The 14,895-nt window shown below is 45.1% G+C and overlaps 1 protein-coding gene and 1 pseudogene across 2 annotated transcripts; one reads left to right on the top strand and one right to left on the bottom strand.

The window, feature by feature from the left end:
• Window positions 1–9,918: 9,918 nt before the first annotated feature.
• LOC143541021 (L-type lectin-domain containing receptor kinase VIII.2-like) lies at window positions 9,919–11,059 on the top strand. Its single transcript, XM_077033942.1, has one exon. The coding sequence runs from the start codon at window positions 9,919–9,921 to the stop codon at window positions 10,918–10,920; it is 1,002 nt and encodes a 333-aa protein (XP_076890057.1). The 3' UTR covers window positions 10,921–11,059.
• A 546-nt stretch (window positions 11,060–11,605) lies between these two features.
• Window positions 11,606–14,724, bottom strand: LOC143541055 (O-fucosyltransferase 28-like; annotated as a pseudogene). The gene is made up of 7 exons (XR_013136691.1): window positions 14,167–14,724; window positions 13,261–13,346; window positions 13,137–13,194; window positions 12,942–13,030; window positions 12,730–12,862; window positions 12,425–12,657; window positions 11,606–12,351 (listed from the first exon to the last, which is right to left on the bottom strand). The product of XR_013136691.1 is annotated as an O-fucosyltransferase 28-like (transcript).
• Window positions 14,725–14,895: the final 171 nt, after the last annotated feature.

Raw genomic sequence — 14,895 nt, 5'->3', positions numbered from 1 at the left:
GAGATGGTTGGTCCTGCGGATCCAGTTGGTCTCTGCGCAGACGTCCCTGTTTAAGGTGAGTCTTGCGGGTCCAACTGGGCTCTGCTGGGACCTACCTCTTCAAGTCCCCCCAGTCCAATGTTCTTCTCATGAGTGTTTAATAAAGTGAGGTGAACTTTTGACTTGAGCAAAGGGTTTTGAAAAGGGTTTTGTAAGGTTTTCCATGGGGATTCTTTCCGCGGAAGTCCTTGTCACTTGCAGAAATGCCCGAGTTTCCTGCTTGGTCTTTGGGTATGATGCGGGTAGGTCTGTAACCTCCTCGCAAGTCAGGAGCATTGAGTCCCAGTTGTATGGATTTTCCATGAGGTTTTGGTAGTTTTGAACATAGTGATCAATTATGTTAAGACCACCAATTCCATCCTGGAGCTTCAAACAACGTAGTTCTAGACGTTCCCGCTATGCGGGGATGTTATTTCCGTTTCCGCAAGCATTGCCCAGAAGATCCTTCTTGGTTTCAATTCCCAGCGGAGCGCTAGGTATGTGAAGGGTTTTGCCTTAACACTGTACCTGCGCTCGTCTTACGGTTACTTTACTTCCAAGGTATTCCTGGCGTCACTTCCCTGCGGGTGCTAGGTATGTGAAGGGTTTTGCCTGAACACTGTACCCGCAGCCGTCTTATAGTTACTTGGTTGCCGAGGTACTTGGCTTCAATTCTCTGCGGGTGCTCGGTATGTGAAGGGTTTTGCCTTTACACTGTACCCGCATCCGTCTTACGGTTACTTGTTTGCCAAGGTTTATTTGGCTTCAATTCCCTGCGGGTGCTAGGTATGTGAAGGGTTTTGCCCTTACACTGTACCCGCATCCGTCTTACGGTTACTTGTTTGCCAAGGTTTATTTGGCTTCAATTCCCTGCGGGTGCTAGGTATGTGAAGGGTTTTGCCTTTACACTGTACCCGCATCCGTCTTACGGTTACTTGTTTGCCAAGGTTTATTTGGCTTCAATTCCCTGCGGGTGCTAGGTATGTGAAGGGTTTTGCCTTTACACTGTACCCGCAGCCGTCTTACGGTTACTTGTTTGCCAAGGGGTAAAGGGGTATTTTCCCGCTTACTTTTTAATATTTTCGAATTTTGAATTTTGAAATTCGAAGAGTTGGTGAAAAGAACAGAACAGTCCAAACCTCTGAAACGTCGTGCGACGGTTTCTTCTGACTGTGTCAGGACGTGCAGGAAGTTATGGTGACGTGACAGAACATGGTCATTCCAGTCGCTTTTTCAGGCGCGTGGGCGCGATTTTTCGGGCGCGTGGCCGCGAAATTACTGGCACACGTCCTTTCAACAGCTGTTGCCAGCTTGCTTTTTGCCATGTGTCATAGTTTCATTGCACATTCGATTTCTCTCTCCTCCGCATTAAATTCACCGCATTAATTGCGATTACTATATAAAGGGGGAGAGGGTTATTTGCAATTCACACTTTTCACTCTTCTCTTCATCTTTAAGGCGATTTCCGGCGAATACTCCTTTATTCAATCGAGCATTCTCTCGAAATCGTTCTCTTCTTCCTCTGCAAGATGTCTTCTCGTGATGCTGAAGCTATAGCTGATGACAGGGGTACTGCTGGCGAGTGCCAGTGTGCTCTGCCCGGCGATCAGTACCGGTATGTTGTCAGGAAGTTCATGCTCGATCATCTCGAGCCTGAGTTTCCTGAATCCCACCAGACCTTGTACGATGCCCCCAGAGGCAAGATCGGGGTTTATGCTGCATTTTTTGTCTATGGGAATCTTAGATTCCCATTGACAAAATTTGTTTACCGTGTCCTTGAGAGGCACGGTGTTCATTTGACCGAGCTGCACCCCATGGCGATCGCCAAGATTCGCCATTTTGAGTGGGTGTGCCGGATTTTGGGCATCGAGCCCCATGTGGACCGCCTGATGACCTTCTATACCTGGAGGTGCATCCAGGGGTGGTACACCTTGACGACCCGTATTAAGGGTATGAAGATTTGCGACACCGAGCGCAGTCTTCGCGCGTGGAAGCAGGAATTCTTCTACATTTCTGCCCGCGCCATCCCCCTTGCCATGAAGTTTAAAAATGGCCAAGCGATACCGAGCCTTCACGCCCCAACTACCAGGAGGCGGAATGGTTTTCGAAGATATCCCGGATCCAATCTCCGGTTTACCGGTTTGCGGAGTCCGGGATGGTCATGTTAGGGATGAGCCGGGTGTGGAAGGATGCGTCTCAGGTTCCCATCCTTCTCGAATACGGTTTGAACTCTATTCCCTATGGTATGTCTTGTCTTTCTTTTTGATACGCGTTTGTCTTCTAACTGTTTCTTCTTTCAGAGGGAAATGATTTGGAGTCGCTTCTGTACCCGCGGGAAACCGACGGTCCTGCGCGGATGGGTACTCGTGCTCTGGACGAGGGCGAGTTGCCCATCCTGGAGCAAACGGCGGATCGGTTTGTGGAGGTCTATCCGCTGGGCCACGAGATCCTGAGCCACCGGCGGCCAGGTAAGGCGATATTCTTTCCTCAATCCCTTAATGCTGTACCCGCTGCTGGAATTCCTGACCCGTCTTCTTCTGAGGAATCCTCAGATGCTCCTCCGTTGGTGCGGAAGAAGAAGGCTGCTGCCGGCGTGAAGGGGAAGGAGAAGGCCTCCACAGCTGATCCAGTGGTTCTATCTGACTCGGAGTCAGATAGTGAAGAAGTGGCGGGGAAGCCCGGTGGTGAGAAGACCACTGCTCCGGAGGCTACGACCGTTACCTCCGGAGAACCAACGAAGACGACGGTGACCGGTACCAAGAGGCCGGCTCCATCGGGTTCCTCCCCGCCCGTCCGTACGTTCAGGGTCAAGAAAACCCGTAAGTACAATCATAATGTCTGTAGATTTATCACTTCATAAATTTAACACTTTCTTCTTTGTGCAGGCGTGGATGTTGACGCATTCCGGGGTGAAGCGCAGGGGAGTACCTCCCCGCCAATGACGGTAGGCTCGGTCAGCCTTCCTGAGGCGTCGACCCAGGCGCCTGCGCCTGCATCCGCTGGTCTAGTTGCTCGTTCCTTTGAGCCAACTGTTCCGGCCGAGATGACGTCACCGCCGGCCGTGAGTGCGATTTTTACAGCATCCTTCACGGAGCCGGCGGTTACTGCTGCTGCTGAGGAGGCGGCGACCGCGGCGGCGACCACAACGGCGACCACGGCGGCTGCCACCATGCCCGCGCCACCGGCACCGACGGCCGGAACATCAGGTACGCGCAGGGCTTCCCGCCGATCTTTGCCCCCTTCCCGTCTGCCTGACCTGTTGGATGGATTTCCTTTAGGTTCAGGTGATGGCTTTGGCGGCTATCGGCCTGTCATTGACCCTACAGGTGCGTAGGGTTCTTTTTTTTTTTTCTTATATATTTCATCATGTTTTCCTAACTGCCTTTGTTTCTTTTGCAGTGTCGGATTCCAATGAAGTGTATGTTCCACGATGGAACATACGCCGAGGAACAACCCTTCGCACACCTGTGGAGTGCGTGGACTGGGCTCGCCACGCTGCTCCCCCGGGTGCGTTGGGGGAAGCCATGGTTAGCTACCAGGAGGGTAGGCTAACCAATGAGCTTCGGGTTCTCCAGGCCCGGATGCAGCCGCGCGTCGAGCTGCTTTGTCGTGAAAACGACAAGTTGAAAGCAGCTCGCGCCAAGGACGTATCTGAGGCGCGTGCTCTTCGGGAGGAGAACCAACAGCTGGCGGCACCTGCCGCCGACAAGGAGAAGGCCTTCAAGGCCCTCGAGGTTGAAGTTCAGGCGCGACTCGAGGCCCGCTCCAAGGCTGCCCAAGCTGTGAATGAACAGCTTCGGCTGGCCAGGGAGACTGCGCGAAACGCAACCGAGAGGGCTGCCAAGGCTGAAGCCGTTGCTGAGCCTTTGCGTGTGGAGAATGAGGAGCTCAAGGCCAAATTAGAGGCTCTCCAACGTGCTCATGATGCCTTGGCAATGGAAGATGCCAAGAAACTCCAGGAAATCTTGGACCAAAGGGGGGTGCTTGACCACACCGAGCGGAAGCTTAAGGGCGTCGAAGAGGCTGCCGCAAAGGAAGTTTTACTTGCCAACCTTAACAAGAGCGAAGCCGAACGCGCCCATAACGAAGCTCAAGCTGCCCTCCAATGGCTTCTTCGAGAAGCGTTGCCTCAGGTATGTTTAGCTTTATCTTCACGCTTTTCTTTTGTAAGAAAAGGTTCTAATACTTGTATTTTTTCTTTGTAGGTTGTGCGTCGGGTCTTTTCAGAGACCTCTTACGATGATGCTATGAGCGCAGCCCTCAACGCTTCTCATGAGGATGGGGAAAAGGCCGGCTTCCTGCTTGGTCTAGGGTTTGTTGAGAAAGGCGTCCCGCCTTCCAACTTCCCTTTGTTCGATGTGGATACCGAAGCCATTTATGACCAAACATTGAACCAATACGCCGCCTTCCCGCATCCAGTGGTGGAAAAGGTGGACGAAGTCGCTGCTGCTGATGATGGGTTAGCTGTCCTCAAAGCGTTCCTCGAACCACCCCGTTCTTCTGACGGAGCGGGTCCAAGTGGAAGCGGCCCTGAAGCTTGATCCTGAAGATCCCTTCCCATTGCTAAGATAGACTTGTATAGTTTTATTCTTTTAGGCGGGTAGTAACCCGGCCATTCTTGTAATATATTATTTGGAATATTAATCTTTTTGCTAAGATTGTTATTTCCTTCTCTGGGTTCCTTGCTTTATAAACTTATGACTTGCATACTTAGTTTAAATTAGCAATTTTCCAAGTGTTTAGAATAAGTTAACCTTTGAACGTGGTTGATAATGGGTTAAAGTTTCGCTTCCTCCTTCGTGATTGTGCGGGTAGAACCGTCACTTGCACTTGGTAGGATGGCTAAACTTTAACCTTCATCTGACCTGCGTGTAGGTTTTCCTTATCTTTCTTCGAAATTTCTAAGGCATTATGATAAGTTAACCTTTGAACGTGGTTGATAATGGATTAAAGTTTCGCTTCCTCTTTCGTGATTGTGCGGATAGGACCGTCACTTGCACTTAGTAGGATGGCTTAACTTTAAACCTATATCTGACCTGCGTGTAGGTTTTCCTCATCTTTTGAGGATAAGTGAACCTTTGAACGTGGTTGATAATAGGTGTGAAGTTTTGCTTCCTCTTTCGTGATTGTGCGGGTAGAACCGTCACTTGCACTTAGTAGGATGGCAAAACTTTACCCATATCTGACCTGCGTGTAGGTTTTCCTCATCCTTTGAGGATAAGTTTTGAACCGTTCGACGCGCGGTTGTCAATAGGTTATTGTTCAGTTTCCCCATTATGATTCGTGCGGATAGACCTGCACTTTCATTTTTGGGTGCTGAACCTCTCCTTCAACTGACCTGCGTGAAGGTTTTTTTTTTTTTTTTTTTTTTTTTTTCACATTATTGGGTTTGTGCGGGTAGAACCGCCTTCCTACGCAACGACTTCACATAATGTGTTGCCATTACCAATGTTCAGAAAAGTATAAATGTAAAATCATCAGCTTCGATGTTCTAAAGAGAATCATTTCCATTAGAAGTGGCTCTTGGCCTTTTCTTTACAAATTGGAATTGATTTACATGCAAACTGTGTAAATGAGCTCCCTTCCATGTTGGGATGGGAGCGCCATCGAGCCGATACGCACCTGGTTCGGGATCTCGTTCTTTACGCAGCATGTAGTCTCAATGTTGAAGCTGGAATTTTTATTCGTTTTCCCCAGCTGGGGTTCTACACGCATCCGCCTGCTCAGCCTTTATTGCGCCACGAGGTGTGCGAGCGTCCCATCTCTGACAAATGCTTCGACCATGTCTTTTACATCTATGCATTCTTCAGTGTTGTGGCCCTTTGTCTTGTGAAAGTCACAGTATTTGCTCCGATCAGCATCGTGACGATGTCGGATTATCGGAGGTTTTGGCCACGGGAGCTCTTCAGTGGCGAATATCTCAGTGACGCTTTTGGTGAGTGGCGTCCATCTGGAGTTTCGGTGCGGCTGTACATTATCCCTTCCGCCCAACCGATGTTGCAAGCCGGATGAGGTGTCAAAGTTTACCCTTGACTGCCAAATGCCTAGCTTTCGTTTTTTATTTAGTCGGGCTGTGAGGACGTTGTCCTCTCTCGTCCTCTGGGTGTAGAGGTTTGTGCTCTGTGGGAGATCTTTACCCAGTTGCTTCTCCGTTTCCGCATAGCGTTTTGCTGCTGTCATGATGCCATCCCATGTGGATGGCATGCCATCTTTACCCGTTAGGGTGCGGATAAGCTCTGGGTCATGTGCGCCCTGGATGAAGGCAGCGCGAACAAGATCTTCGCTGATATTGCCTAAACTTAGCTTCTTTGAGTTGAAGCGAGTGATGAAGTTTGGCAGAGATTCATCTTCCTCTCGTATGCATTTGAGGATTGTTCATTGCTCCTCGGTATACTTTCTTTGCTGGCTGAAGTGTTGGCTAAACTTCTGCTGGAAGTCTGCCCAGTCGTAGATGTGGTTGACCGGTAGGCGATCAAACCAAGCTCTAGCAGCCCCCACCAGCGTCATTTGGAACATGTAACACCACGTGGGTTCCGTCCAATTGCTGACGGTTGCCCCCGCTATGAACCTGTTCAAATGGTCGTCTGGATCAGATATACCGTCATATGTGCCTATGTTGGGCATTTGTTTGGCACTCTTTGGGGCGATTGCTTCAGCAATGTCCCTTGCAAATTTGGACGTTCCTGCATTTGCAACGTTTGGTCTGAACGTTTTGGAGAAGTCTCGTGGACTTCCACCTGTGCTTTTTGGTTTGAAGGCTTGTCCAAAATGCCTTTTCGGTTGGGATTCCGTTTCCTTACGCTTCCCTTTTGCCCTATGGCGAGGGTTCGCGTCGGAGTCGGATTCCTCCGAGTCATCCTCCCAGTATTCGAATTCGTCGGCCTGTTGCACGGAACGCAAGCGTTCGTTCAACTCAGCCTGGAATTCCTTTTGTCGTGCCTCCGCCCATGCCTTAACTTCATCGAGAGTCTGGCGGGGGAGTCTTCGTTTCTCAAACTGGATATCGGTGGATCCCAGTAGGTGATCATTTACTACACTTGCCCCAGCTTTGGTAAGTGGGGTAGTGTTCGTAAAATTTACTTCACTTGCCCCGGCTTCGGTAGCCGGGGTAGTGTTCGTAAAAACTGTGTTGCCGGTATTCCCCCCAGTAGCTGGGGTTGTGGTTACCGGAATTTCTCTAACCATCTTTGTAAAAGTTTGAAAAAACTGGAGAAAATTGTAGTTCTAGCTTTATGCACGGATGGCGCCAATGAAGAAACACTAACCGGACCCCGGACAGATTACTGGTAACCTGGGGGTTGGATAGCTGTTTCCCACGAGGGGTTAGACCCTTGGAAGATGGTTCTTCTGATAACCTGCAAAACAGACACCGTGAGCTCGTCACTGAGAAAGGGGGGGGTTCCTCCTTGTGACCACCCTCCGGCGTGAGAATCAGACTAGATTGCTCTTTAAATATAAAAGTATATTAAGAGATTGCTAGAGCAGATATCAGGTATATTATGATGATATAAGATAATGTAATGTTGAGATGATCATACCATTTGGGGTATTTATAGCCGAAGGTAGGTTTCCAAGGAGGTATGGCCGGCTGCTACAGTGTTCCTGTTCATCAACAGTAGCCTACGCACGTGCCCTGCTGGTAGTTGGTGGGTAGGCAGCGGCTGATAGTGACCAGGCCTGCTGTGTACTATTCCCTTTCCACCAACTGCCGGCTACGCACGTGGTATGACAGTAGTTGGTGAGTAGGCAGCGGCTAATAGTGATACAGTACAGGAGCATGCTGCTCGCCATACTGTATCAGTGAGCTGTCGTATCTCTGATCAGATCTTTCGCCCATACCTCGTCAGGTACAGTAAAAGATCCTTCAGTATACGGACTGGCTTATTTGGGCGGGAGTATTCCCCCTCCCGCCTCTGTGCGGGATTGCTCCCGGCTTGGCTCATTCCTTCAGGTGACACTGAATGATCGAGAGCTAAGTGCCTGGTGCGTGTAGCCATGCTGCGCGGGTGGCCTTCCCTAATGGCTTGTATCCGAGGCTGCGGGGACAGGCGGAGTCCTTCACCATTGGGAGGCATTTCCTGCGGGACCAGCTTGCGTACTGCGCGTAAGGACGTCACGTCTCTGAGCATGGTTGGTCCTGCGGATCCAGTTGGTCTCTGCGCAGACGTCCCTGTTTAAGGTGAGTCTTGCGGGTCCAACTGGGCTCTGCTGGGACCTACCTCTTCAAATATGTAGATTATTATTTGTATATTTTGATACTAGATTAAAGTAATATCTACGTTCGAAATACACGTATCTTAATCTTAAAAGATTACCTCCAGCAAAATGGCATTTACAAGTACCTATGTATATATTGAGATGAACAAAAACCAATATACCTACAAGTAATAATAATAATAATAATAATAATAACAACAACAACAAGAGAGTTGAGATGAATAAATAAGATAAAGAGACACGATATTAGCAGCAAAATGTTAGTATATGAACTATTAAAGTGGAGATATTAACACACGAATGTGGAAAGTAGGGTGGTGGAGATGGTTTTAAACGATCTGAAGGTCCAGGGTTCGAATCCCGCCTCTAGCAAGCAAGAATTTTTTAATTTTTGTAGGGTTGTTCGGACCTAGGGCGAGAAGCAAGCCGAACGGCCCAAGACCGAGCAACACTTAAGCAAACAGCATGGCCCCGAACACCACTAAGCCCATAGGTGAGCATGATGGAAACCCGAGCAGCGAGCCTAGTTGTGAGCCACTTGGGCTTATCCGTGTGAGCCCAGGTGTGACGAATGAGAGCAACATGTAGCCGAACATCCCAATAAGCGAGCCCATATCCGAACAGACCTATGTTTTTGAGCTTAAACCATGTAATCAAAGCTAAATTTTGTTAGTCCAAACCGAACAAACCGGCCCTGTCAGTTCTGTTTGGTTTCGTTCGCTAAACCCATTAAATTTTATAAAAGAGATGATTAATAAATAGAAACATATAAAATGATAAGAATTAGACAATTACCTCTTGAGCTTTAGTTAACTACGCTTAACTTAGATAAAAAAATTAGAAGTGTTAATTAACAAGGTTCGTCACCTTAGTTAACCAAGCTAATCTCATTAGCTTGGTTCAGATGATTTAACTGCCATCATTAATTAAGGAAACCTCGTTATACCAGTTAAACTTAACTAACGAGCCTAGTCTTAATTAAGGAAACCTCGTTATAACAAATGAGTGATTGTCATCTCATAGTTAACCAAATCCATGAAGATTTTGAATGTTTAGTAAGCACACATAGAGATCACGAAGGAATTTTTTAACATGCAGATTTGGTAGATACAATTTAGAGATTATGGAGATGCATAAAAAGTATCCGGTTTCTCCAAACCAATTTTAAATGGATATGAGGAATCCTCTATGAAAAAGTGCCCTAAATCCTCTGGTGCCTCGAATACCCTATAGCAAGTTTCGTGGCGATGTTGCCATCCAAAACGATCCTTTATGAAACGTTCCCTGAATACCCTTATACCTCTTAAATCAAAGGTTACCAAGAGCTACCAGCTTTTTTATCATAACAAGACAAGTATAGGCTGATTATTTATGAGTAACATTATTGGAGTAGCTAAGTGTCAATACCAAAGAGTTAAAGGACCTATTAATAAAAAGATTCTAGCTAGCCCTACCATCCTTTTATTCTTCTTCTTCTTCTAGTCCCCAAACAAGTCAGCAACCACTGAGCCAAAAGTAAGTTACAGAATCAGAGAGTCTGCAGCACCAACAGAACCCACTCACTTCAATTAAATTCCAACATTTAATTTTCACAACCTCCAATCTCTCTCTCTCTCTACACAACTTTATCAAACCCCAATGGGTTCTTCATATATCCCAATTTGAACTCCAACACTAAAAGCAATGGCCTTAAAACACTTGATACTCCTCTGTTTCTTCACCTCCTACCTCAAATCTTTAACCGCAGTCTCCAATTCATCTTTTACCTTCAAAAACTTCGGTCAAAATTCAAGCTTTGACTCTGTTCTTTCACTTTACGGCGGTGCAAAGGTGGTCAACGATGGTCAATCCTTACAGCTCACTACTGGCAGAGTAATTTATAAAAATCCCATCAAGTTTTATTCAGGAACCCCCCAGAAATTGGTGTCGTTTGAAACATATTTCGAGTTTTCGATGACGTCAGGCTCTCGAAATGGAGATGGGTTTGTTTTTGTTGTGTTTTCGGGTCGAGATGATTTGTTTGATGGAAATGGGTCGTTTGGGGTTTCAAACAGGGATGGAGTTAAGTTCTTGAGTGTTGAATTTGACACATTGATGGATGATAAGTATGGGGATATTAATGGGAATCATGTTGGGATTGATTTGTCTAGCTTTGTGTCTTTGAAGGTTGTGAATTTGTCTTCTGTTGATTTGGGGTTGAATAGTGATACCCGGTTGCAAGTTTGGATCGATTACGAAGCGGGTTCGAGGCGGTTAGAGGTTCGGGTGAATAAATTTGGGGAAAATCGGCCATTGGGTCCGTTGTTGTTCGGGCAAATTGATATAACTAAAATCTGGCCTGAAAATGATGGGTTTTTCGTGGGGTTAAGTTCGTTTAATGGGAACTCGTCGCAGATTTTTAATTTGTACTCTTGGAGCTTTAAGACCCGACAACAGCCGGATTGGATGCATTCGGAACCGTTGGATCCGGTTAGTTTTAAAGGGAAAGGAAAGGAGATCAAGGTTCATAAGGAAAATGATTGTGTGTTGTGGATTGTGTCTGCGCTTATACTCGGGGTCGGGTTAGGGGCTTTAGGAAGTTTTGTTGGTATGTTAATGTGGACGGTGTTTGCGAAAAGGCGGCCGATTGCTCCCGAAGAGTATGCTGTGAAACCGGTGGTTGATGAGAAAAGTTTGAGCAAATAGGTAAGATTTTAATTTAGATGGTATGCATTTGTTGTCAACTGTAAATGGATTTTGCTTGTGTTGAGGTGATCTTGTAATTGTTTAGTTATATGTCTTATGTTTCTAGTTATGTGTTATGAACAAGATTTGGTTTTGTTTAGTCAAATGCTTATGTTTCCATGGATATGTTGGTCTTAAATCCAAGATATTTAGTGGTTGGTTTTATATTTAATAAATGGTGAATTCTGCTAGAAAGAACATAGTTTACATTATCTATATGATAGTATAGGATGCAGGGAATGCTGTACTTTTGTATCTTCCAGGACCATGACATATGCTCATGTTGGAGGTTGGTTGGGCATGGTGAGTTGTATATTCTCATTGGTATATGGTATGTTCCCATATGTTTATAGTACATTGTACATTAAATGAATAATTGTACAAAACTCTATATACACTTTAAATTAATTGTAAAGTAACACATAACAAAAGCCAAAAAAAAAATAACAAAATCTTAAACTACCCGCTTTGTCCAGACCCATTTTCGCTTTCGCTTTGTTCGTAAATTCTATGCTTAGCATTTAATCCTATTGTGCGGGCCCCACTCTGCATCACGCTGCCAAGCAAAACTATTACGTGTATCCCTGTAGAACCGTATTCCCATAAAACAAATAAAAGAATTTATACTAATAACAGCAAAACCGATCTATACCGACGACCGTAGTGAATTTGCATGGTTAGGTCTTTGGTCGGGTAATACCCCGATAGCTTTCGTTTTATTTTTTGGAGCACTGCAAATACACCCAGGAAACGGGTTCGCATAAAAGCTTTCTTCTAGCTTTGGAGACGGGCCCGGTTTCCGCTTATAGGGTGCCCCAACCCGGTCTTTATGGATCAACCTGACTTGAGAACTAAACGTCTCCCACGAGATCTCACCCGCGTCCAACATATCAATGAGTTTAATAAATTGCAACCGGTCGGGGTTAATCGTCTTACGGAACCCTTCGAACCGTCTGTGCCCTTGGACTGCTTTAGCCATGTTCCCATCATAGGTGTAAGCAAACACGTCACTCTCAAGGGCAACATTGTAGTCAAGGGCGGCTAGGCGGTTTTGGTAATGGTTAAGTGTGACCAACTCATCGGGGTGTGGCGAGGGTGCTGTGTGAAAAGACGTTTGGGTACTCGTCTCGGAAGGCGTTCATGCTGGTGTTACCATATATTTCACCCGCAACGATGTAGATTTTGGTGTTTGAAGGGTAGCCCATGGCTTTAAGGAACAAAGCAGCTTCTCTAGGTGACATTGGACACCCTCCTTCTTGTCTTTTTTCTGTGCCATTGATGTCTTTCTCCTTCCAATGCTTCACATTGTATCTCATATCTTCTAGTATTTGAGATTCTTGTTCTGTTAGATTATGGTTGCAGCCTGTGAAAGCAAGCATATCCTTCTCATACCTGCAAAGTAATCATTTTGAAAGCTATGGCCTATGAGTATGCATTGTTTGTATGTAAGAAAATGTTATATTACCTTAAATGTAACGCGATATAGGGTTCACCATCACTCCTAAGTCTATCAACCAACTTCCTACCAAGCCTCTCGATCTCATCTGAGTAACGAAGAGCCTCATAATTTGTACGACACCGAAGCTTTTGATAAGATGACGGGAGACCATTGTTGACTAGTCGTGCATCAGAATGCGTGAACTGGACCACTTTATGCTTTCGTAATAACGCCTTCATTTCTCCTCTATAATAACTCGCCTGAATAATCGAACCAATAAGAATCATATAGGTGACATGAAACCAACAAAATGGAATGGTTTGACCACACACCTTTGACCATGAAACTGGAGCCTTCACAAACGGCTTTATGTTTGCGAATTTTGGTGGCAAAGACTCGACTATTTCGAGATCATCTTTCAAGTTCTCGATGAAATGTCTCCAATCGAAAATGTCCTTAAAATCACTAAAGAAAAGAACCAAACATTAGGGTCCTAGGCCATATAAGTTGCAATGTTTTATTTTTATATATGTGCTTTTGTTACCTAGGATCTGTCCAAAAAGATTGATGATCAAGAGACGGGAGAACAAGGGTGGCATTCATCATCTTTGCAATTGCCACCATGTCACATATCTAACATAAAGATAAGGATAAGGTTCATGTTACTAAAACTAGAAACAAAATCTTATAAGCTGTTCTATGTTAGTTTCTAAAAGAAGAGATGAGGATGTGAACTCACCCCTGTCCTCATTTGATTCAATCCACCGTTGGCATGGACCAAAAGATACCTGGTTGTCCTACTCTCTGAGAAAAATCAAAACCAAAACTTATTAACGGTTTAAGAACGAGAGCAAAAACCAAACCCACAGGACTTACTGCTTCGATTTCGAGGTCGCTCGATGCATTGATGGTAGCGACTGCTGTTTGGTTTCGTCCAAATGTCCGGGACCTATGGAAACAGTCAGGTTTTGGCGTTTAATAAATAGAATTGATCTATTTAACCTGTTTAGTTTAATTGATTGGTTTAACTATGTAGGACGACTAGTCAACTTGTTTACAAACCGCTTAACCCATTTATTATAACCTGCTACAATTCAATTGCAACCTAGGGGTGTGCACAAAGCCAAAATAACTGAATCGTAACCATGAATACGTAACCAAACCGAAATAACTGAACCTAAATAAACCGACGATTTGGTTATATGTTTTTTAAAAAACTGAATTTTCGGCTTGGTTTTGCTACACAAACAGAGTTGATTGGAACCGAAAAACTAACTTTTAAGTAATTTATAAGAAATTGATAAATTGTGTACTAAAAAGTTTTAAGTCGAAATGTGTAATAAGCAATTTATCATTAATTAACAAAAATGAAATTCATGGCCAAAGAATGCCTAACTTGATTATTTTTGGCCAGTTTTAAGCCCGTTAAAACTGAACATATACATAAATACTTTCCTAAAACCCAAAAACCGAATTATGGGTTTGACCCAAAGCCGACCCATACACACACATCAACTTGTTTGACGCTTTTAGATATACGGGTTAAATAGGTCATATTTCGATTACATGATTTTAAATGTGTCACTTATTTGGCACAAATAAATACATGAATAGCATCTAGTTCTATGACTGTAGTTACAACCTTATAAACATGTCAAATGATTGAAATATACTTATCAATGTTACTCTTAGAATCAAAGGTTTTTATAACCGGCTAAATTTTATTGATATAAACCCGGCTAGTAAGAAACTCGAGAGAATATGCTTACCGGAATGTTGAAGGAATGTTGTAAAAACTTTTTGGGCACGGAAGAGGTCGAAAAAGAATCAATGTCTGCTACAACTCTCATCCCATCATTCTTATAATCCCTCAGCATCAACATGTTGGCGTTCGACCAGCTCCGACTCACCGCCGCCTCCTCCATCTCCGACACAAAGCCTCCGCCACCGGGCATGTACGAAAACCTCACAAACACACTAAATCCCACAAGAATAATCAGAAACCCAAGCAACGTACGCCTCAAATTCCTTCCTAGCTTCCCATAATTACGTACTTCCACCACCCCTCTCCTAATATTATTATTATTATTGTTATTGTTATTATTATGGGTTTGGCACGTGGTGGTGCATGTACCAAAACAATCAACGGCAGCTTGCGTTATGCAGTCGTTAATGTTTTGAAGAGGCTGTTTCTCTTGTTCTTGTGGTGGTGGTCCTGTCGTGTCGGAGTCAGTGGATGCCACCGTGGCATGGCGGCGGTGGGCGGAGACACCCCCGAATCGTGGACTGCCGGTGGTGGATTTGGGGGTGGCGCCACCGGTTGTCATCCAAAATTATTTATGGATCACCAATTGGAATCTCGAAATCTAACACAAAAGAAAAGAAACATGAAATTAAGGATCAAATTCGAGAGGAGGAGGAAATAATAAGAGTTATTATTATTATTAGTATTATAATTAATTGGTGGATTATAATAATATACAATGGTGAATTTAAAA

The sequence above is a fragment of the Bidens hawaiensis genome, unplaced genomic scaffold (assembly GCF_021521415.1).
Source record: "Bidens hawaiensis isolate Kalapana, Puna unplaced genomic scaffold, B.hawaiensis_p1.1 tig00012466_1, whole genome shotgun sequence".
NCBI classification, from domain to species: domain Eukaryota; kingdom Viridiplantae; phylum Streptophyta; class Magnoliopsida; order Asterales; family Asteraceae; genus Bidens; species Bidens hawaiensis.
Note: the sequence above shows the minus strand (reverse complement) of the source record. Positions and strands in the feature narration are given on the sequence as shown.

Coding starts and splice junctions, on each gene's coding strand:
- LOC143541021 (XM_077033942.1), top strand. CDS start 9,919: ATGGCCTTAAAACACTTGATACTCCTCTGTTTCTTCACCTCCTACCTC.